We start from the raw sequence: 21287 nt of genomic DNA, 5'->3' as shown, positions 1-21287 counted from the left end.
TCGGGACTTTAAATGGCTATTTGCTTATAGGATTCGGCTGACGAATATTCAGTGAGGCTCAGCTGCGCTGCAGGGACAGGCAGGTGGCGGGGGCACACGCACAGACGAGAGGCCGTCGTCACCCTCAACAAGTACAACATCTCTGGCAGTTCTGTAGAACTACATTTCGTCCAAAGTGGGGAGGGGAAAAAAAAACAAAGCCTGCAGTGGAAATTAAAGATGAAGATATCAGATATCAAAACAAATTAAAAAGAATCTGTACTGTTTTGAGGTAATAAGATAGCAAGGTCCTTACAGCAACAAAAAGTATACTTCAAAAGCTGCTTTTCAGATATCAGAGAACCCTGCGAAGCGATCCACAGTGGTTGGCTAAAACAACGCGAGAGCAGAGCTCCGGCGATGACTGTCCGCACAGAAAGGTAACACTTAGAAATGAAAAGGGGGAAACGTTTCAGAGGGATTTAAAACGACTGCGGGTGACTCCTCAGCTCACGGAACAGGTGCATCCGAGCCAGCCACGCTGACTTCCCTAAGCGGCGTCAGAGCTGCGCTATGTCCCGAGCGCTGGAAGCTATCCTTGCTGCCCTGACAGAGGAAGAGCATCCTGAAAACAAGCACAAGGCAGCTCGTTAGGATAGAGCAAAAACTTGGAATCCTAATACAACAAACTCCTCAAAGAGACCAGCCTTATCCTCCAACCCCATTGCCTTTCTCACAGTCTTCCAAAAGCCTAGAGCCTTACACCAAGTCAACACAAGTATTATACAACCTTTGCCTTCACCTTCCGGAGGATATTGTTGTCGTCTTTGACCATGACTGTCTGGTGCCAGGGAGGCATGGTGGTGGACCATGCCAGAATTACCAGGCTGGCCTTGCGGGAGGATGAACCTTCCTACCATGACTCACAAGGAGTTAGATTTAACCTGCTTGGATGTCGTGGAGCAGATAAGCAACTTCTAAAAAAAAGATTTATATATATATATAAATCTTTTAAGTCCTTGTGCAAGGCAAGGACTTTAGACACTAGGCTACTGCGCTGGACCCATAAAAAACTTTGTAATGATACTGGGTGAAGCAGCAAGTAAGTGCTCCTTCAGGATTAGTGGGGAAGCTCAAATTTCCAAAGATCTGGGATCAAGATTTTCTGAAACTCACCAGCTGCTTTGTTTATTCCCTCCATCTTTCAAAAAAAAAAAAAAAAATTGGGCCTGGCGCCACGGCCTAGCGGCTAAAGTCCTCACTTTGAACACCCCGGGATCCCACATGGGCGCCCGGTTCTAATCCCGGCAGCTCCAGTTCCCATCCAGCTCTCTGCTTGTGGCCTGGGAAAACAAAGCTCTACCTTTAAAAACGTGCTAACACAGTTTTGAAATAGGAATGAGTCTTTTTTTCCCCCCCAAATAAAGGCTCAACTGTGCAAGCAGCATTTCCTATCACACCTGTCCTTCCCCTTGGTGGCTCGGCCACTTCACTCCCACACACACACACACACACGGCACGACCTCTGGCCTTTCCCGGCCCTGTTCCACTCAACTGTCTAAGCCCAAGCCAACATTCCATTTTATCTTTCTGTAGCTTTCTAATAAGACTCGTTACCTATCTGGTGGCGCAATCATTGCTATTTTATCTTCTAAGTCTTACAACGTTTTTCTTGTCCCTTGATCCTTCCATTTGAATTTCAGGGTCATCTTTTCTGGTTGCACAAAACAAAACAAAAAAGCTATCATTTTATTTGGAATTGTGTTAAATTTACAGATGAAATTTGCCACTGTAAAATAATCTGAAAATAAACAAACTGGAAAGACACAGTAAAAATGGCAGGGACACATCAAACAGTGGTGTTTTTTTTTCTCCCAAGTTCTGTTTTTTTTTAAGGTTATGTAATTATTTTTTTCAAAGGTTAAGGGATGACTTTAAAAAAGGGGGGGTGGAAATTGCATATATTTGATCCTAACCTGTGAGGTCACAGCAGACCCGTTTCCCACACAACAGTTAGGGTTACACAAATGGAGACTCTTAGAGTTTTGACAGTAGCGGGGAAAAACAGTAAAATAAACAATGGGGAATGCTGAGAACAAACAGCACACAGCTTTAGCCTTTCTGAGCTGCTACACACTAAGAAATCAAAGTCAAAGCCACGCACAGAAGCTCCTCAAACTCTGTTCCGACAGTGTCAATGCTCCCAGACCTCAGGAAAAACCTCCTTTTTTGCATCAAATTCTGCATTTCGGGTGTAGGTTTTTGCAAACTGCTTCTCACCTTTCGCCCTTTCTCTGCGGATGGCTTGCTGCTGCCCCCTTCTGGTGTGGGGCCGCTATGGGCTTTGCAACGCGAGAGTTTGGATGTTTTTGGATGATCCTGAAGCTTGCCCCAAAAGTAATCCCTTTCCATCTGGGTTCTCAGCTACTAACAACCAGGAGCACATACTGCCCAGTCCTTGGCCTCCACCTTCATGCCCTAAAGGTGAAGATGGTCTTTTTTTTTTTTCCTTTTACTTTCTACGAGCATTTAGAATACATTTTCCCTAAAGAAAGAATGGGGAAAAAGAGTCCCATGTTAGAATATATGTCAACCAGCACTAAATGTCTAAATGTAAACAACAACCTTCTCTGTCTCAAGCCTGTTCTAAGAGCTTTCAAATATACAGATTTTTTTTTTTTTTAAATTAAGAGGCAGAGAGAGCACATACACTTGTTTCTGTTAGCTGTTCACCACCCCCCCCCAATGCCTGCAGAGCTGGCGCGGGCCAGGCAGAAGCAGCGAGCCCAGAACTCAATGTGGGCAGCAGGGGTGTTAGCTGCTGCCTGCCTGGGCATGTTGGCAGGCAACTGCTCTGCAGAGAGCCGACACTCAAACTCAGCACCCAGACCGTAACTATACGGCACAGCTGACAGATGGTCGGCCCAGCGCTCACACCCAGGCCGACAGTCTCAAGGCCACCACACTCTTATCCATCTCCTTGCTAAGTTTATTTGTAAGTAGGTTTGATCATCTGTTGTATGAGGTTTGTAAATAGGTTTAATAAAGTTTGTCGCACTGCTTCTTATGGAAGAAACCTAAGCAGCAACCCCACAGAGCCGAAACAGATTTATGGGAGATTCAGAGAGATCACATTCAGAGTTAAAAAAAAAAATCAGAGTAGGCACATGGATGGAGCTGAATTTGGGACAAGTCTTAAAATACAGGTTGCATTTTGTTGGAAACGGGATGGAAGAGACGGTGAAGACCAAGTGCAGGGCACAGAGAAGAGCAGTGCTGGCTGGAGTCTGGCAGTGCCACAGGTGTGCCATGCACAGTACCTGGCCACAGCCACTAAGTCAGCAAATAAAGGGCCCTACCAACCCAGAGGCAGGAAACCCCCAGAGGTCTCCCCTCAACACGTAACACCTGGGCTCCTCCTGCTAAAGCCGTCAGGGCTTTTAGCAATGATGGCGAACGGCCAAATCGGCTTCACCTCTCGGGGGCATCCATCCTGGCCCTGTGCCATGGCCAGTTGCTAACGCGCAGTCACAGCCTGGGGTTGGTCTTAAGGGCCCGTTTAAAGTCCCCGCACTGCATATTACTACTTATAGAGATACTGATAACAATCAGATTAAAATCAGGTTTGCCTTTAAAAATAATGGAATAGACTGCAAAGTCTAAAATCTGCCAGGTCAACATAAATGTTAAAAGGAAATCAACCACAGGCAGTGACAGCGGCCAAGACTACCCAAGGGAAGTCACATCAAATACTTCCAGCTCCCAAGGGGCCAGACCCCCAGCATCTGGAAATACTCAAAACTTTATTTGCTTTTGGCCACAAAAAACCATGAAGCAATCAACTGAAACTTCTGTTCCCACAAATTTCTCCTTGATTCTTCTTGTTTCTCTTCTTAGCTCTCCCTTAAATATGGGATCAGCTACTGAAAAGACCTCTGAATTATCTTCAAACTGTCATACATGCAAAACTCTACTGAAGCAGGGTCTGCAGAATAAATAAGGCTATTATTATTCTATTACAGAATACTAAGGTTATATTATTATTTCTGCTCCGCAGCTGTAAATTCGATCACCTCAATTCTGACTTCACCACTGTGAAAATACCAGCACAGAGATTATTTTTGTTCAAAGGATTTTGTACTGTGCAAAATCAACTAGGGACATTAATCGTCTCGAAGGGGAAGAATATAATTTTCACCGTAAGTTAGGAGTCTCTTCGGTCAAATCCACAAGGGTTCTGAAGCTGTTAATAGATTTATCTTAACCTTCTCCTTTCAATCACAAATACATGCAAGACAAAATGTGCTGCCTGTGGGCCTTTCAGAGAATGACGACAGGAAACAATCAACCACATGTGGCGAGAGAGCAGCTCTCAGCAGTGCAGGCACCTGACTTCTTATGCCACAAGCTTTATTAAACCTACTTGCAAATGAGCCAGTAACTGCTGTGAGACCTGCAACCCAAATCCAGAAGAGATGAACAGGTTCCTTGTCCGTCCTGTTTCATTTGACATCTCTTAGTTTCCCATTTCATATACATGGTTAAGGTGAGCAGAACATCCATTGCACTGGATTTTAGAGGTGGTCTCCAACCAGGGATGCCTGCTGTTTGCCAGTCAGCCAAGCGAATCATGGAAGACACAGGAAGCCAAGGCACCTTAAGGAAGAATATGCTGGAAGCCCAAGGCCGGCCACAGATGCATCCCTGACTTCCTCTCCCCGAGCGACTGCGTTCTGGAAACAGGGCATCAGCAAGAGGGTGTCAGACAGAACAGGTCAGGAGAGGCCATGGCACCTGCAGGATCACATGACAACCTGAGCCCCCCCTCTGCTGTGCCGCTGCTTCCAAAACTGAGCACGAGAGCTGGGACTGGGGATGGGTCAAAGCTAGGACACACATGAGAGCCAGAATGGGTGCAGGTTAGCGTGGCTAGGCCACAGGACCCGGACAAGGGACTAGGCAAGTACCCGGACTGGGTACAAGGCATGTCAGGCTGGACCGCAGTGCCTCCAGGCAGGTGTAAAATCCAAGGACAGACGCATGCCTGGCAGGGAAACTGCGGGAACTCCCGTTTGCTGTACTTCTCACTGGGGAGGATGAGAAGCAGGGCCGGGGTGGGCCAGGCAGGACAAGGCACTGACACCTGTGAGCATACAGGAGGGTTGCCTAAGCTGCAGCACACATGGCTGTGCACGAGGGCTGGGCCAGGCCAGGCTGCAGCAGAGGCTGGCATGTACATATACCAGGGCTGGGGGCAGGCCTAGTAGGGATTATTGGGGGTCACCCCGACTAAGCCATGGCACCTGCTGATGTAGCAGGCTGGCTGGGCTGGGCCACAGCACCTGTCGGTTCACATGAGGTATGGGGCTGGGTTAGAACTGACCAGACAGCTGTATCTACCAGCATGTGCACTGGCTACTGCAGGGGACAGACCGCACTTGAACGTGCATTGGCTGGTACACACAAGTCAAGTCTGAGGTCATCCCAGGTAGGGTTCCTTGAGGAACTCCGCAGCTGGACTACTGGACTCAGACCCTGACCACAGGGAAAAATCCAAAAGACATGCTGTCTGACCTTGGAGTGCTTGTGTTGACTGGGCCGCCTCACTTGCTGATGCCTGTGCAGTGGACAGCACGTCCAGATGCACACAGGGGACATGATGGCCAGCTCATCCAGGCCAGCAGGGGACGTCAGCTGCCTCATCAGGGAGGCAAAGCAGAACAGGTTGGACCATTCTCCCGGCCAAGCTTTGCAGCATGTTCCTGGGTCTGTGGATACACTAAGGTGGACTTGGTCAGCCAACAGACCTTGGAAAGATGTTCTCAAGCCTGGAGCAATGAAACCAACAATCTCTCAGAACCATTAAAACCACTCAAGTCGGGCCCGGCGCAGTGGCGCAAGTGGTTAAGTCCTCGCCTTGCACGCCCGGGATCCCATATGGGCGCCGGTTCTAATCCCGGCAGCCCCGCTTCCCTTCCAGCTCCCTGCCTGTGGCCCAGGAAAGCAGTTGAGGACGGCCCAAAGCTTTGGGACCCTGCACCCGCGTGGGAGACCTGGAAGAGGCTCCTGGTTTCGGATCGGCTTAGCATAGGCCGTTGCGCTCACTTGGGAAGTGAATCATCGGACGGAAGATCTTCCTCTCTGTATATCTGCCTTTCCAATAAAAATAAAAATAATAATAATAAAAAATAAATCTTTAAAACCACTCAAGTAACACCCTTGGAACACTCCTCCGCAACGGCGGCCACCCCGCACCCCTGGGTGCTGATGGAGTTTGACAGCAAAGAGCTCCCTCGTCTCCTCTGCAGACGCAGGAGAAAAAAAGGGGAAAAAATGAAATATATGTCCCACCCACCTTCTTCCCTACCTGACCCACCTTATCTGAGTCAGAGGCCCACATGAGCATGCACCCCTCTCAACTATGTAAATAATATTAAAAAGAAAATACAAAGTTAAAAAACATAGATATGTTACTATATTACAGCAACAAAACAATAATAAGGGCATAAAGATGGCTTTCTCACACAGATACCAATGACCCTGAAATGCAGTTATCAAGATGGGAAGAAATCCTTGCGCTATGGAAACAGCTGAGCGGCTAATGCACGAAATGGAATGACCTTGCCAGAAACGGAACAACCTTGCCAGGAACGGAACGACCTTGCCAGAAACGGAACGACCTTGCCAGGGTTTCACCACTACCAGGATTTCTACACAGTGATGAACACGGAGCGTCCATTTAGCTGCTACAGCAAATCAGTGCTGTTTGTTGGTGAGAAAGAAACAGCTGCTGTGGATGGTAAGGCCCTCTATTGCCTATGCTCAGAATTGAAGGAAACGCTAAATTTTACAGCAAGGTTAGCAAAAAACAGCTTTATCCAGATTTGCAGGCTTCTCTTCCTTTTCTCTCCATAGCCCGGGACACAAAGCTGTTAAAGACACAGCTTTCTTGGCAAAAGTGCAGCAAAGGTTGTCTGGCAACACAGGCCTGCCTCTCCTCGCAGGTGCCTTAGTGCCCACCTTTGCCCCTGTGGCCTCAACCAGCGTCCAGCTCCGCGGCTGCTCAGAAGACAAGGTGAGAAGCAGTGCGTGGTTCAGTCGGCTGAGCTGACCCCAACCCTGCAGTCTCAACTGGACGAGTCGTTCCTGCCCCCTACGGTCTTGCTCCAGCTGTGTTTTCTTTCTCTATAGACAAGCTGTTCCTGCCTCCTACGGTCTTGTTCCAGCTGTGCTTCCTTCTCCATCACAGCCCACCAGCTCTTCATGTGCCTTCTCTTCTTAGCCTTCCCATTTCATTTCACTGTTTTGACCTTCTCGTCGTTTCGATCACTTGCCCTCTTGGTTTGTTTCCCTGTTACATGTACAGAATAGTGTCAGTTTGTTTGTTGGTCTTGGTGGCACGTTCTAGTCATCTTGGGTCCATGTGTCTGCTGTCGGCCTACGTAAGAATGTTTCATCTTTACCCTCCCCACTGATGTCTCAGTATCAGCCTTTCTATCCCGGGACCCTCTACTGCTCATGACCTCAAACTCTGCAGCCCGCGTGCTTCTCAGGCCTCCAAGGTTCCAGTTGTCTTGTGGGGTGTGTGGGCGGTAACAAGGGCACCAGGAACCACTGGAACTTGGAATGGTTCACTGGCACACCTGACACAATGGCAGGCACTCCATCAGCTCTCCATCATTCCAGGTTTCCAAACTGCTTTGGCTCCAGTGGCCCTCACACAAGAGCTGGGGAGATGTGGCAGCTCTGACGTGCCAGCGGAGCCTGGCACCCACAGGCTGTGGGAAGGCCAAGAGAAGCCTGGCATACATCCTAGCACTCGCTTTGCTCCTACAAACAAACTGCCCAGGGGCAAGAGAAATCCTGAAGCAAGGTCAGTGAGCTATGAGTCCTCTAGGATTCAAAAGCTGTCTTTACATTTCCTCAACCCTACGCATCCCAATCAGGCATGGCAGCCATCAGAGATCTCAACTGCAGGTTGTACTGCGGAGATGTGGGCTCTTGGCATCTACAGGATAAACCAGCCCGACTTCACTTCCTTGAGAGGAATTCCAGGAACTCATAACGTCCAAGTCGTGCATCTACTGAGGCCCAGAAATGCTTTGGGTATTTTGATGTTTGAAAGTAGTAGTGAGACACTTGGCAATCTAACCAATCTCCGTCACGAACATCTAGCCAGAGCTTTGTATATTTCCATTTCATACATTCACAACAAGGACACAAGGAAGTCAGACAGACAGCTACTTTTTTTAAAAGCAAACTGTAAGCTGAGAAAAACAAATGCAGGTGTTTCTTGGTACTGGGAGGGAAGAACCAAGATTGGTAAGTCCTAGCTAGAACATTAGGTCTAATTAAAGCAAAGGACGGGGTGTGAAACCAAGCACCAGTCTAGACACACGATGGGCAACAGTCCTCTGTATGACTATGCAGCACCAGGAAAGAGCCATTCTACTGAGCTTTCAGAAGCATTCCAGGCAACACAAAAGCTGACACCATTTAAGAAGTGCTCGTTGCAGATCCTGCGGGCAGGACTTGGTACGCTCTGTGAGACAAGGAGTGCATAACCTAATTCTTCATTACACCCCGGCACCTCGGGCAGGATCCACCTAACAGGTGTTCCGAAATACTTACTGAATTGCTGAAATCAACAACACGTCACAGAATTTCTTCAAATGCAATGGCACTTTGTTTTACACATTCAAATTGGGAGATATAATTTCTATTTAGAACTGAAACGCAGGGCCCGGCGCAGAGGCTGAAGTCCTTGCCTTGAACGCGCCGGGATCCCATGTGGGCGCCAGCTCTAAACAGGAATCATAATGAAAAGCAGTCACACAATCTCGTCAGTACATGATAGGGAAACTGAAAAAGGAGTCCTTGATGCAATGAGCGTCAGGTGTCACAGAGTTTTCCTACTAAGGACAACGCTCTACTATAGATATATCTTTATACACATGGGTAATTATACCTGCAGCTTAAAATGCAATCGTCACAGCTGTGAGAAAGAAAAAAGACTGAAAGCAACAATGCAGAAGATATTTTTATATCTAGTGTTAATTGGGAATAGATGTCAGTTTGTGTAACGTGTCACCATCTGTATAGAACATACAGACCCAGACTGAGCACCTTTAAATCACAAGTCACAAATCCTAAATGCTCTACCAGATCTGACGCTGAGTACTGCCATCACGGGACCTTCCTGAATCCAAATGGTCAGGTTAAGAGTGTTCAACCTATCAAGTTTACTCAAATATTCCCAAATCCCAAACTCAAAAACCCAAGACTCTTCTGTTCCCAGCTGTTTCAGACCAGGCATACTTACTTCACCTGTGTACATAAAGGAGAATGTTTCATGTGAAAATACCATCCAAGATGTAAAAGCAGGCCTCTCTGGTACACTGAGAAACCTCAATGGAAAGCAACTGGCTAGAGCGAGCAAAGTTCACAGGGTGTGGGGACAAGAGTCTAATGGAGTAACATACGAACACACTACCTATAATACCGGCAGTCTGTGTGCGCACCAGTCCAAGACCTGGCTGTTCCACTTCTAATCCAGCTCCACTCTCACGGGCCTGGGATACGAGCAAAGAACAGCCCAGGAGCGTGGGGCCCTGTCACCCACGGAGGAGACTGGGGTGGAGCCCCAAACACAGTTGCAGGCTGCTGGCTTCAGCCTGACCCCACCCAGGCCACTGTGGCCATTTGAAGGACAGGCCAACAAGTGAAAGATCTCTGTTTCTCCTTCTATATCATTCTGCTTTTTCTTTTTTTGTTAATATTAAAATAAAAGTATATGGGGCAGGCATTAGATCTAGTGGGGAAGCCTTGAGAATCAGCCTGCATCTTGAACTGGAGTGCCTGGGTTCAAGGCCTGGCTGCAATCTCAAATCCAGCTGTTTGATGATACGTACCCTAGGAGGTAGCCGATAATGGCTCCAGGGCTTGGGTCTCTGCAACAGGGGTGGGAAACCTGCACTCAGTTCCTGGCTCCCATCTCGGGCCTGGCTGTTGCAGGTCTTTGCGGAGCAAGCCAGCAGATGACAGCTCTGCCCATCTCTGTCTCTCAAGTAAGCGAATAAATTAAAGAATTAAAAATGCATATACTCGTGAGAATGATGTGCAGAACTGCACATGCACAGGATTATGAATTACGACACTGCATATTAATGAGAGAGTGCAACTGAAAGTTCCTTCCAACAGGGAACTGATTCAATACGAATTTCACAGTAGTACAATGTTTGTTAGAGTTAAAAACGAGTAGGCGCTGTATTTACCAATACGGGAAAATCTCTACAATAAGAACATAGAAGCAAGGGATGTGTTACTATGCATTATATCATGTTTTAGGCTAAAAGGAGGGTGTGAAATCGCCCAGCAGTAGGCCAAGTCACAGGGAAAGCTTACTTGTACAGGTAATACTCCGCGTGGTCCACCTCTTCTCGGGAGGAAATGTTGTCCACAAACTACAAGACAGGAAAAGAAAGCCCCGGTTGAATAAAAAGCATGCCACAAACCTGGCCTAGACCCACACTGACTTTAATAAATAAAGAGCGTGCACTTCACTGATACAACGCCAAGGCTGAATGGAGCAGCGGTCACGTGACCGGGTTCCATGCTGGAAACGCCCTGACGCTAGAAAAACCGAATACATGGTGGCTTTGCTTCTCCCATGTGTAGCACAGCCTTGAGTCAAAAACTGCTTCCGGGTCAAGCATGAACCTCGCTCAGAGCGAGGAGGGGAGCGCTCCTCTTGCCACCTGCAGCCAGCACCCTGAGGACTCGCGAGGTCCTGAGCTCCCAGCACACAGGGGGCACATGGCTGGACAGACAAAGACGTTAGTGGCTGAAAAAACTAAAGCCTAGAACGTGAAAGTCTGTAATCGGATAACTCAGCTTGCAACCTGTTTTCCTATTCTGATTCCGCATTTGCTTTGGGCTGGTCCACCTGATGCCTCTACCAGCAAAATCCCCACTAGACGCACAGAAGCCCCGTGTTCCTTAAACAAAAGTGAAATAAACAGGTTTATTATTCTGCCCTAGAGATTCAGATGGGGGAAAAATAAGGCAGAGTAGAGGCTGAGGCATGTGGTGAGTATAATTAAAAGCCCATGAAAGAGGGTATGTCAAAAGCAGCGAAAGCTTCTAAAAGGCCCAGGCTGCTGTGGATGGGCCCAGAAATCCCCTCCAGGGCAGCTAGAATATGGTTCAGGCAGAGGATCTGTGGAGAGATCCAGTGCTCTGGAGAGCTTGCTGTGTGGCATAACCAGATGGCACAGTCCCTCTGGGACCGAGCAGCTCCATCTGCACAGGCAAGAGAAAGAGGCCTCCGCTCTGGAGTTAGAGGCTCTGAGCACAAAACGTCCCTGGGGAAGCACGTTCGCCCTCCTGCCCCGCCTGAACAGGCACTGCGCATGTCACGGCACAGACGTGAACTGGGGCCCTTCTCCTTTAACACATCGGCTCTGAGTCTACGAATCTAGAGCTACGACAGCTTAAACTGTTCCCGACTAGAAAGCATCTCAGCAGCCAGAAACGAAGGACCAGGATGAATAAGAAAGCTCATTTCTTCCCTGTCCACCTGCCACCCCAACACCCTGCGTATTTATTCATGTGCCATGTATTGCTACAAGAGTTTTCCCAACTCAGACGGCACTGGGGCAGCACGCCATCCCGGAGAGGCTGATCTCACTGTGGCCATGAGCAAACGGACAGGGCCCGCTGCCAGAACCAGAGTGAACTCGTGACAAGGGACAGGACTCAGCGACATCTGAGGGAGGCGAGGGAACTACCTTTTAAGTTTTATTTGAAAGGCAGAGATGCAGAGAGAAATTCTGCATCCACTAGCTCCTCCCACGAATGTCCGAAGCAGCCAGGTCTAGGCTAGGTGTTACACAGCGGGAGCTTGCAACTCAAGCCGAGTTCCTCACGTGGGTAGCATGGATTCAAGGACCTGAGGCCAACTGCCTGCCAGGATGAGGCTACCAGGACACAGGAATGAGACGAGCAGCCGGGACTTGAACCCGGCCCACTGACAGGAGAAATGCCTGCCTCAGAAGAGAACCGTGATGGCCAGAAACAGCAGGGTCTCAATTCCAGCCTTTCAATGTATAAGCTGCGTGAACTTGGGCAAGGGAATATATCACTCCACAACATATATGTAAAATGCAATGATGCTTGCCTCCTATGGCTGCTCTGAGAATGAACAGGAATATCATTTGCAAAAACTGTGACATGCCTGGTCTAGGGGTGGAGAACGCCGCTTGGCACGCTTGTACCCCACAGCAGAACGCCTGGGTACCAGGCCTGCTCTGCTCACTTCCTGCCAGTGAGCACCCTGGCACGCAGACGATGGCTCAGGTGCTCGGATCTGTCACTGGCTTGGCCTGCACCAGCCCTGGCTGTTGCAGACATACGGGGAGTCAGTCAGCAGATGGAAAACGTGTCTCTTTCTCTCCGCTTTTCTAATAAAGTTTAAAAATGAAGCCATGTGAAAACTGGCTTACAAAGTATTTGGTAATGGTTACTATGACTCCCTATTCCTCTCCCGCACTGCCTGGCACGGCAGCCTAGTGGCTAAGTCTTCGCCTTGCATCTGCTGGGATTCATACAGGTGCTGGTTCTAATCCCAGCAGCTCCACTTCCCATCCAGCTCCCTGCTTGTTGCCTGGGAAAGCAATCAAGGATGGCCCAAAGCCTTGGGACCCTGCACCTGCGAGGGAGACCCGGAAGCAGCTCCTAGCTTCGGACTGGCTCAGCTCTGGCCGTTGCGACCATTTGGGAAGTGAATGGTCAGGCAGAAGATTTTTGTCTCTCCTCCTCTCTGTATATCTGCCTTTCCAATAAAAAAATGAATCTTAAAAACTAATATCCACTTTTCTGTAGTTGCTGAAATACAAAAACCAGTAGCAATACTATCAAGTAAATACTACTTTGAGGAGTTGTACTCCCAAAAAATCACAGTATTATACACAGCAGAGTGTTATTTCCTAGAAAAGTGAAAGATCAGGTGTACAGCAGCTCCGATCCCAGGACCACTAACACTGAAGTCGGGCAAGTTCATGACCTCTTATTTTGGCCAAAGAAATCTCCCGCTGCATCACAGAATGTCCACGAGGAGGTGACAAAAACATGGCCTACTCCGGAAAAATGCCACTTAAGACGCACATTCTTTATTTACTCAGCATCATCTGCAGAAAGTGCCCCCTCGAGCTCTGCCTGAAGGTTCTTACCCGGGATATTGTTAAAGAGCTCACTGGCAACTTCCTCTCGTACGTTTTATCCATCAAAGATGCGAGATCAGCTGTGAAGACAAAGGGGAAGGGACCTTGTTAAATACACGCGAGTCTGAAGGAAAATCTCAGACGGTGAAGGGCTCCTGCCAGATGGCTGCCACATCACAGAGTCAACATTTCAAACAGATGCTCTTTCTTGCTCTTTTTCAGAAACTCACTTTATATAAGCCACAGAGAATAAAAGAATACATCTAACGGCTCAGCTGTGCAGCACCTGAAATCCAGCAAACCAGAGAAGCACCCCTGCCTTACTGACTTTTGGCCTGAATGCAAGCTTTCAGCAGGACACCGCAGGAATCGCTGGTTTTTTTCTGAGGTTATGTTTCTACAGTAGACAAAGATCTGAAACCCTTAGGAAATATACTTTCCTAAATATTTATTTCCCATCATGTCATTGCCTCCCAGGTTTCCAATCCACCTCACTCCCACTGTCCAGTCAAGCATCAAGCTGGCGGACCCAGGGCATCTCTGCCCGTGCATTTGCCTCCGATGCTGTTGGAGAGGACAAACGGCGTTAAACAGCAAACTCTGCTTTGTTCTCAGAGTTCCCACGGCTATTTCTCCTGCTTTCTGAACCCTCTCCGATTCAACTGTTCCTATACTCTTAGCTCCCGCCCTGGGCACCCCTTCAAATCTGCCAGGTCTGGCCACGAACAGTTCTGACTGCCTAATTGACTTTGGCAGAGGAAAGTGTTGGAACCCTTTATTTGGGTGTTTTATTTTTGTAGTCAGAGAAGTTTTTTGGTTTCGCCATTTTTTTTTAAAAAAAACATATATTTGCTTCTATTGGAAACGCAAATTTGCAGAGAGAAGAGTCAGAGAGAAAGATCTTTCCATCCATTTGTTCATTCGCCATATAGCTGCCACAGCCAGAGCTGAGCCAATCCAAAGCCAGGAGCCAGGAGCTTCTTCCAGGTCTCCCACAGCTTTGGGCCATCCTTGGTTGGAGGAGCTTTTTAAGGGATGGGTAACGCATCCGAGGCACAGGCAATTCCTGTCTAAGGTCTTTCTTGAGGTGAGGAGCCCCCAGCCCAGACTGCCTTTGCCCTCCCTCCTGGGGGTCCTCAAGCAGCACCAATGTGCCCCTGGTTTATCTCAACCTACACAATTGAGGTCTCCGTGTGGCAGTCAGGCCTGGGAATCTGAAGTTCTGAAGCCCTGGTGTGGGTGCTCACGCCCATTCCTGGCACGGTCCCTGCTGTCTTGGCCTTTGGTTGAGTCATGAGTGCCAACTCCACATCCATCTTCCCAAGCTGTCCTTGCTGTCAGCCTTCAGATGTTGTGTGTTCCCTAGGAACCGGGCATTTTCTTTGGCACATTCCTCTGAACAGAACCTGGGCATCTGTGGACGTCTTTCTGGAACACGCAGTGCGGCTGTGCGTGAGGGAGCCGTGGCTCCAGGAGCCTGTGGTGCTGGCTTCCTGCAGGCCGCAGCCGGCCAGCCCCCCTGGTCATCCCGCTCGCTGCTGTTTTCTGCTTCATCCATCACGCCCATGCTGAGATGTCAGGTGACCGGTGGCACAGTGCGTTGCGCACCCGAGCTTTCTCTCACTGGCAACCTACGAATATTCTTCATCTGTGGCTGCTCTGCAGCTGTTGCCTCTCTGGGGACCCCAGGTTGATTTCACTTGGCTGGAAATGCATTGATGTGGGAAACCAACATGGTGAGTGGGGCTCACTCAGTCCTCCGTTTCCTTACATGTGGAGCAGGATTTGCAACCCACAAGGAAACAGGGCCTGGAAGTCTTCTGCACTGAGGCGATGCCTCTTTTGCTTGAGGAATGGAGGCAGCTCCTTCTGTTGCTGTCAGCTGGGCGCGAGAGCCTCCGCCGTGAAACCATGATACCATGAGAGCGCTGCCTGACAGCCGGCCTCTGAACAAGCGGGTTTGGCAACAGCATTCTCCTCCGTCACTTAGCTTGTATCACATGAAGAGAGGCGTAAGAAGAACTATTTATGCATAGTACAAGTTTTACAGATTCTGTGAAGTAGTTTTTCCCTAGCGCTCAGTGAGGTCACCTCCACCTGGGGGAGGAGGAGGAACCGTGGTTAAGGGCAACGGCTCCGGCTTCCGCCAGTACTTCCTGATTACCTCAGGGTCTCCTTAGAGCTTGACAGCGATTTCTCCCACCAGGGAGTTACAACAACAAAATCTCGTACATCCATCACTTCCTTTCTCATTCCTTTCCCTAGCTACTCGCTGTCTGCTTTGTCCTGGGGAGGGAAGCTGTCAGTGCATTCATCCCTTGCTTTCATGAGGTTTACTTTTAGAATTAAGAGATAGTTTATGTAGGCATCTGGAGGTCCTAGAACATATTTTGGATTTCATTGTACATAAAAATCTATTGGCTGGTTGAGAAAAGAGAACAAACTGATAAAAAAAAAAAAAAAAGATTGACTCCCACTGGCGCAGAGTTCCCGGCTGGAGTCCTGCTCCTGAACTTCAGCTTTGCAGGAGGCGGCTGTGGATGGCTGCCTTCCACGTGGGATACCCACACTGGGTTCTGGGACTCTGATCTGACCCAGCCCTAGCTGGTGCAGGCTTTTGAGGGAGAGGGCAAATGGAGGGGACTTCTCTCTGTGACTGTTTTTCAACTGAAGTGAAAGTGCAATAAGCAAATAAATACATAATAAATAAAACTTAGTGAAAAGCTCATTTAGACTTCTGGGTCAGAATTAGATGGAGGGGGTTGGCCAGAAGTGACATCTTCTGACTGTCTCCTGAGAGGGGGTAAGCGCATTACAAAGCCATGCCTGTGCAGTCCCTTCCTTTAGCTGAGTGACCCGTGCAATGGGATTTGCTGAGGCGGAGGGAGGAGGAAGGACTTTGGCAGGAAGCGATGGCTGCGGACCCTGGGGGCACACGGGGTTATCCCCCCACCCCCAAACCTCTGCCTGTTTCTACAAAGACCTTTCAGGCAAGAGCTGGAAAGAGGCAGAGCAAGTGGGCAGCCCCGGCGGAACCTATGTGGATCCTGTTCCAACCGAACCACGAACACGCGATTCTGCTAAGTGCTCCAGGCCACCGCTCGCTCCCCCTAACACGCCCGGGAGCCAGGGACCTCAGCCCGCCGGAAGGAGGCCACGCCGGCCCACGGCCCCGCCCCCGCCGCCGCGCTACCCAATGGGGACTCGACCAGCCGCTGCCTCATATCGGCCCTCCCGGCCCCGCCAATCAGCAGGCTCGCTCCGAGCGCCTCACGGCCCTCCGGCTCGCGGCGCCCAATCAGCGGGCTCCACCACATGAGGCGCGCACACGTTCCCGCGCCCTCACCGCGGCGGCGCGTCCGCGCCCATGCTGCCACCTACTGCCCGCCGCCGGTACTGCGTGCGCCAGGCGCGCTCCCCAAAGAGGAGCGTGAACAAGGACAGCAGGAAGAGGCAACTTCTCCAAAAGCAGTGGGAGACAGGAAACCCAGAGGCAGTGAAATTCCGAGTGGCTGCTGGGAACGCCCACACCACGCTCTGCTAAGGCACACCGTGGAAGCTCAAGTTCTGGGGTCGCTGCCATCCAGCTTTCAAGTGCGGGACGGCTGCTGTGAGGGTGTGTGCACCAACAGACGAAAGGGAGCGCTCTCCTCACTTTGCCTTGGAAATTAAAAAAATTTTTAAGAAACTGTATTTCACCCTGTTTCACCCTGTATTTCACCCAGGGTTTTCAGACCTGCTACACAGCAGGCACTGCATGCAAGTGACAGCAGAGAGCTGCAGACACGCGGCTGGGACCCAGCTCTGCGTCCCCTGGTGCCACATTGGCCCTTCACATCCCACTTGCACGGGGAATGTGCTGGGGGCGGGGCGCAGGACACTGGGCGCCTACTCTGGGCAGAGGGCCCCACATCCATGGTGACAGCTTTTGCAAGTACACCAGCCTGACTGCCAAGGAGCCACCCATCTCCACGTATCACTGACTAACCCAGTGCAGGTCCCTGAACAACCATCAGGTGCTTCTGCTTTCTCAGGCGCCCGTGCCAAATCCCTCTGGGGACTGTGCGACTCTATCGAACCCCAGGACACCTAGGTGGCCTCCTCATCTGTGCAGAGTGCTAACAGCACCCTCCTCTGGAACCATCCATGGCACATCAGAACAAGTCTGCTGTATACAGAGGGATGATCCTCGGAGTCCGTGTTGGGATCACGGTTAGAAGGGCGGTCCCCCAAGGAGCGATACAGGCCTTCCTGGCCTCCGGCAGGAGTGGCAGACAGGGAAGCTGGGTGACCCACAGTGTGTGGGGCTGTCCCACACAGCCGAATGTCTGTTACCATCGGGGGCCGGAAATGGATTATGGCAGGGCAAGGAAGAACTGTGGGCATTCAGGCTGGCATGAGCTCTTGATTTCTGAGAGAGATGCATTCATGTGTATTTACATAGGGCTTTGTGTTTCTCTAGGACAGAGCAGGAGCTTCCATCCATTGGTTCAGTTTCCAGATGCCCTCAGCCGCTGGGGCTGGGCCAGAGCCAGAGTGGAAAAAATCCAGGCCTCCCCTGTGGGTGGCTGAGACCTAACCGGAGCCATCCCTACTGTTCCCCGGAGGAAGCTGGGGTCGGCAGCCAGGGTCGGAGACTGAATCCCTGCACTCCAGTGTTGGGGGTGGGTGTCTTAACCACACCCTCCCTGAATATGTGTACGTGTTTGCAGCTCTGTCCACTCCACGGGCCAGGAAGCACAAACGCCACAGTAGTGTCAGTGTGAAATGGCCTTAGAAACCAAGATCTGGGGGGAAGGTATTCTTTTGCTAACTATGGCAGCAAAATGGATTCAGGTAATAGGACGAATGGATCATAAAGCTAAGGAGACTTCTGATGAAAAGCAAGATGTCTGCATTACAGCATCTCCCCCAGACAGGCCCTGAGTCAGAGAGGAGAAAACCCATAATTCCACAGAGGGAAAAAAGTCAGACACATTTGACTGGGGGATCCATGGCAAAGTCATTGGCGAAGGTGGCTGCTCTGATGGGAACACGAGGTGCCCGAGAGTTCTCTGGGAATTCCAGATGGAGAAGCATAGATTCCCTGGGATCATGGCAAACAACAGACAAACCCAGAAAGAGGAATCTTCTCTTATGAAAAGAGACAGAGGAGCAGGGAAGGTAGGCAGTTAGTCCGGCAGTTAGACACACCACATCCCAAGTCACGAGGGCTTGGGTTCGAAGCCTGCCTCTGGACTCGCAGGTCCTGCTAACGTGGGCTCTGGGAGACACAGCTAGGCCCCGGCCACCCAGCTTCCACCTGGCCCCGTCCTGGCGGCTGTAGGCATCTGGGCAGTCAACAAATGGCTGACAGATCTCTCTTCCTCTCTCTCTGCCTCTCAAAGTTAAGGGAAAAAAAGAGAATGGATTCTAGAAAAAAAAAATGACAATGTCATTAAGAAATGACAAATAAGGATAGCTTTATTAGTTTATCATTACCACAACTAATGTGGTTTATTTTGGTTTATGATTTGGAGGGTCACAGTGCACGACCGGGGCGAGCTCATCAGCTGGTCCATCTAGTGCGGCTAGAGGATGACGATGGCGGAGTGTGCCAAGAAGGGCCACGTGGTGAGTCAGAAGGCACACAGGGAGAGGCCAGGCCCGGCTCGGGCTTACACACCAACCCTCTTGGAGAACTACCTTCCAATGACACACCACCATGGACCCACGGACTTTCCACTAGGCCCCCGCCCTGCCACCACCATGAACTTAGATGTGTACAAGAACTGGGGAGCCCAGTGATGGAACAACTATAGCTCACAGTAGTCATGACAACCAAATGCACTGTCTGATACTAAATTGAATCTTGTATTGGAGAAGGAAAAATGTTTTAAGACATTCTTGGGTCAACTGGCAAAAAAGGTAATTAATTCTAAAGTACTACATCAACGAATTCGCTTAAGTTACACAGGAGAATCTCAGTACATTAGGTAACAAGCTCCGATTTACTCAGAGTAACAATCTATTATATATGCAACAAGCAAGTGGTTACTATAAAGTACACATACAAGTGTACGTGTGCGTGTGTGAAGAGAATATGAGAAAACGCAAAACCAAGGCTCACAATGGAACACGAGGTGAACGCAGGGAAAGGACAGAGAAGAGCTCTGTGATATTTTAGAAGTTTCAAATGACTTAAAATAAAAACAAAGATGTGAATTACATACTATACCATCTGTGACATTGCATTCACTCTACTAAAAAAAAAAAAGAAAAAAAAAAAAAAAAGCAGAAAGCCCTGAATCCGTTGGAAGCATGCACTATTCATTTCTGTAATCCCAAGGTGTTGTTATGACTGTGACAGTCCTGGTATTCAGGTACCACATCTGTCCCATCCACATTTCCATCGTCAACGCTGATGGCGATTCCACATTTCAGCAGACACTAGGCACCCAGCCATCTTGTTGTGCCTTTCCATGTGGTTTTTTCTAAGCCATCTATTTAAATATTGAAATCTATATTATTCATTGCGAGATGCTTCCCTTTTGTTTCTGCTTTGTGTCATGGTAAGGAAGCTGCATAGCTTTCTTTTTCTTACAGCCAATACAAATTTACTCAAGGGAAATAAATTCGCAGAGGTGGCCAACGGCCAGCATGCACAGAAACGCAAGCGGACTGGATAGTATTATGTGCAGTTACACGATATGAACTGTGAGTTGAATTTCAGGGTGACAAAGGGAGCGCATGACCAAGTCTTTGCTAGAAAAAGGCTGTGCTGAGGCTCTCATGGCAAGGATCAGACCACAAGGTCCCTCAGAGCATCTTCAGATCCACCAGACCTCTGTCCACACCGGTCCAGAGCTCACGGCCAAAGCTGCTCGCACAGCTGCACTGTCAGGGGAGAAAATGACGATTTCTTTTGAGAGCTCCAGCAGGCCGCTGCCAATGACGGCTGCATGCTACGCATGTGCTCTGCTTCACGAGAACCCACTAGCCAGAGGAATCGCAGGTCTTCCCTGACTTAAGCTCAACGAAACAACTGCTGGACAAATGCGAGAGCTGCACTGAAGTCAACGGAAAACCACACGAGTCTCCTAAAGCAGGCACCGATCTGTGCGGCTCGGCAACAGCTGGATGATGGCCTGTGTGAGAAAGGTCAGGAGGAAGCGTTCAGACGGTCAGTGATGCCTTTCAGGCCTAGGCAACTTTGAAAGAGAGATGCTTCTTCCTGTAAAATAGGACACAGGCAATGGGGAAAAGGAGGTACAAGCAACAGCTCAGCAGCTGGAAAGACGCTAACCAAAGATGTTAACCCTGCACGGCTTACAGGAGGGCTCAGACTGTGCTTCCTAACCTATCACCTGGTGATGAACCAGACGAATCAAAACAAACCCCGAGGACCGCAGGGGGCCTGAAGACAACGAAGAGACTGAGAAGAGAAGGGATGAAAGTATGAAATACAAAATGCGCTCCGACAGATACAGCCTGCATGAAAACCAGCTGATAAAAATGGACAAGACACAAGAAGTAAAAGAAGTGCTAATGTGACGTCAGGAGACTCCCAGGGCAGTGGTGCATGGTGGAGACACAGAGGACAGCGAGGGCGACTGTCGCCCCCTAGGCCTGCACTGTGCTGCTCTGGCTTGAGGCACCGGGAACGCCTCCCTGCATCCATCCAACACCGAGTATGCGGCGGCACCTGCAGGTGCGCCCGGGAGCGACATTGACCTACCCAGGTGGCAGTCTTCTTTCTCTCTTGCTTCCCACTGGCGGCTGTCCACGTACGCTGCAGAAAGCAGGTGCCGCTCACCTGAGGAAAAACACAGTTATCTCAATGGGCTTGGCTTCACAATAGGTGCACTTTATATTTGTTTTATTAAGCATTATTATATGTTAACTACATGGTTTTATGTGTATATATATATATACACCATATATATAATACCATATATAAAAATTGCAACACTGCCACCTTCCCGGTTCACAATTCAGTTCCTAACAAAATGTACTTAACTTCTGGTAAGTGGAAGAGGAAAGAAACCTGAAAATCTTCACCATCACCTTATGGGTCAAGATACTGACACTCCTGTCCCGGTAACCTTA

General features: G+C 49.4%; 1 protein-coding gene across 1 annotated transcript in view; it reads right to left on the bottom strand.

Moving 5' to 3' along the window:
* The window catches only part of MRPS27 (mitochondrial ribosomal protein S27), a 62576-nt gene that overhangs the window by 37437 nt on the left and 3852 nt on the right, over nucleotides 1–21287 (bottom strand). The window contains exons 2-4 of the mRNA XM_040979048.1: nucleotides 20917–20994; nucleotides 13209–13279; nucleotides 10384–10442 (exon numbers count right to left, since the gene is read on the bottom strand). Of these exons, the coding sequence (XP_040834982.1) occupies nucleotides 10384–10442; nucleotides 13209–13279; nucleotides 20917–20994 (208 nt within the window). The remainder of the gene's footprint in view (nucleotides 1–10383; nucleotides 10443–13208; nucleotides 13280–20916; nucleotides 20995–21287) is intronic.

Source organism: Ochotona curzoniae, unplaced genomic scaffold (assembly GCF_017591425.1).
Source record: "Ochotona curzoniae isolate NIBS_2020 unplaced genomic scaffold, NIBS_Ocur_1.0 contig_293, whole genome shotgun sequence".
NCBI classification, from domain to species: Eukaryota; Metazoa; Chordata; class Mammalia; order Lagomorpha; family Ochotonidae; genus Ochotona; species Ochotona curzoniae.
This window is presented reverse-complemented; position numbering and strand designations above follow the sequence as displayed.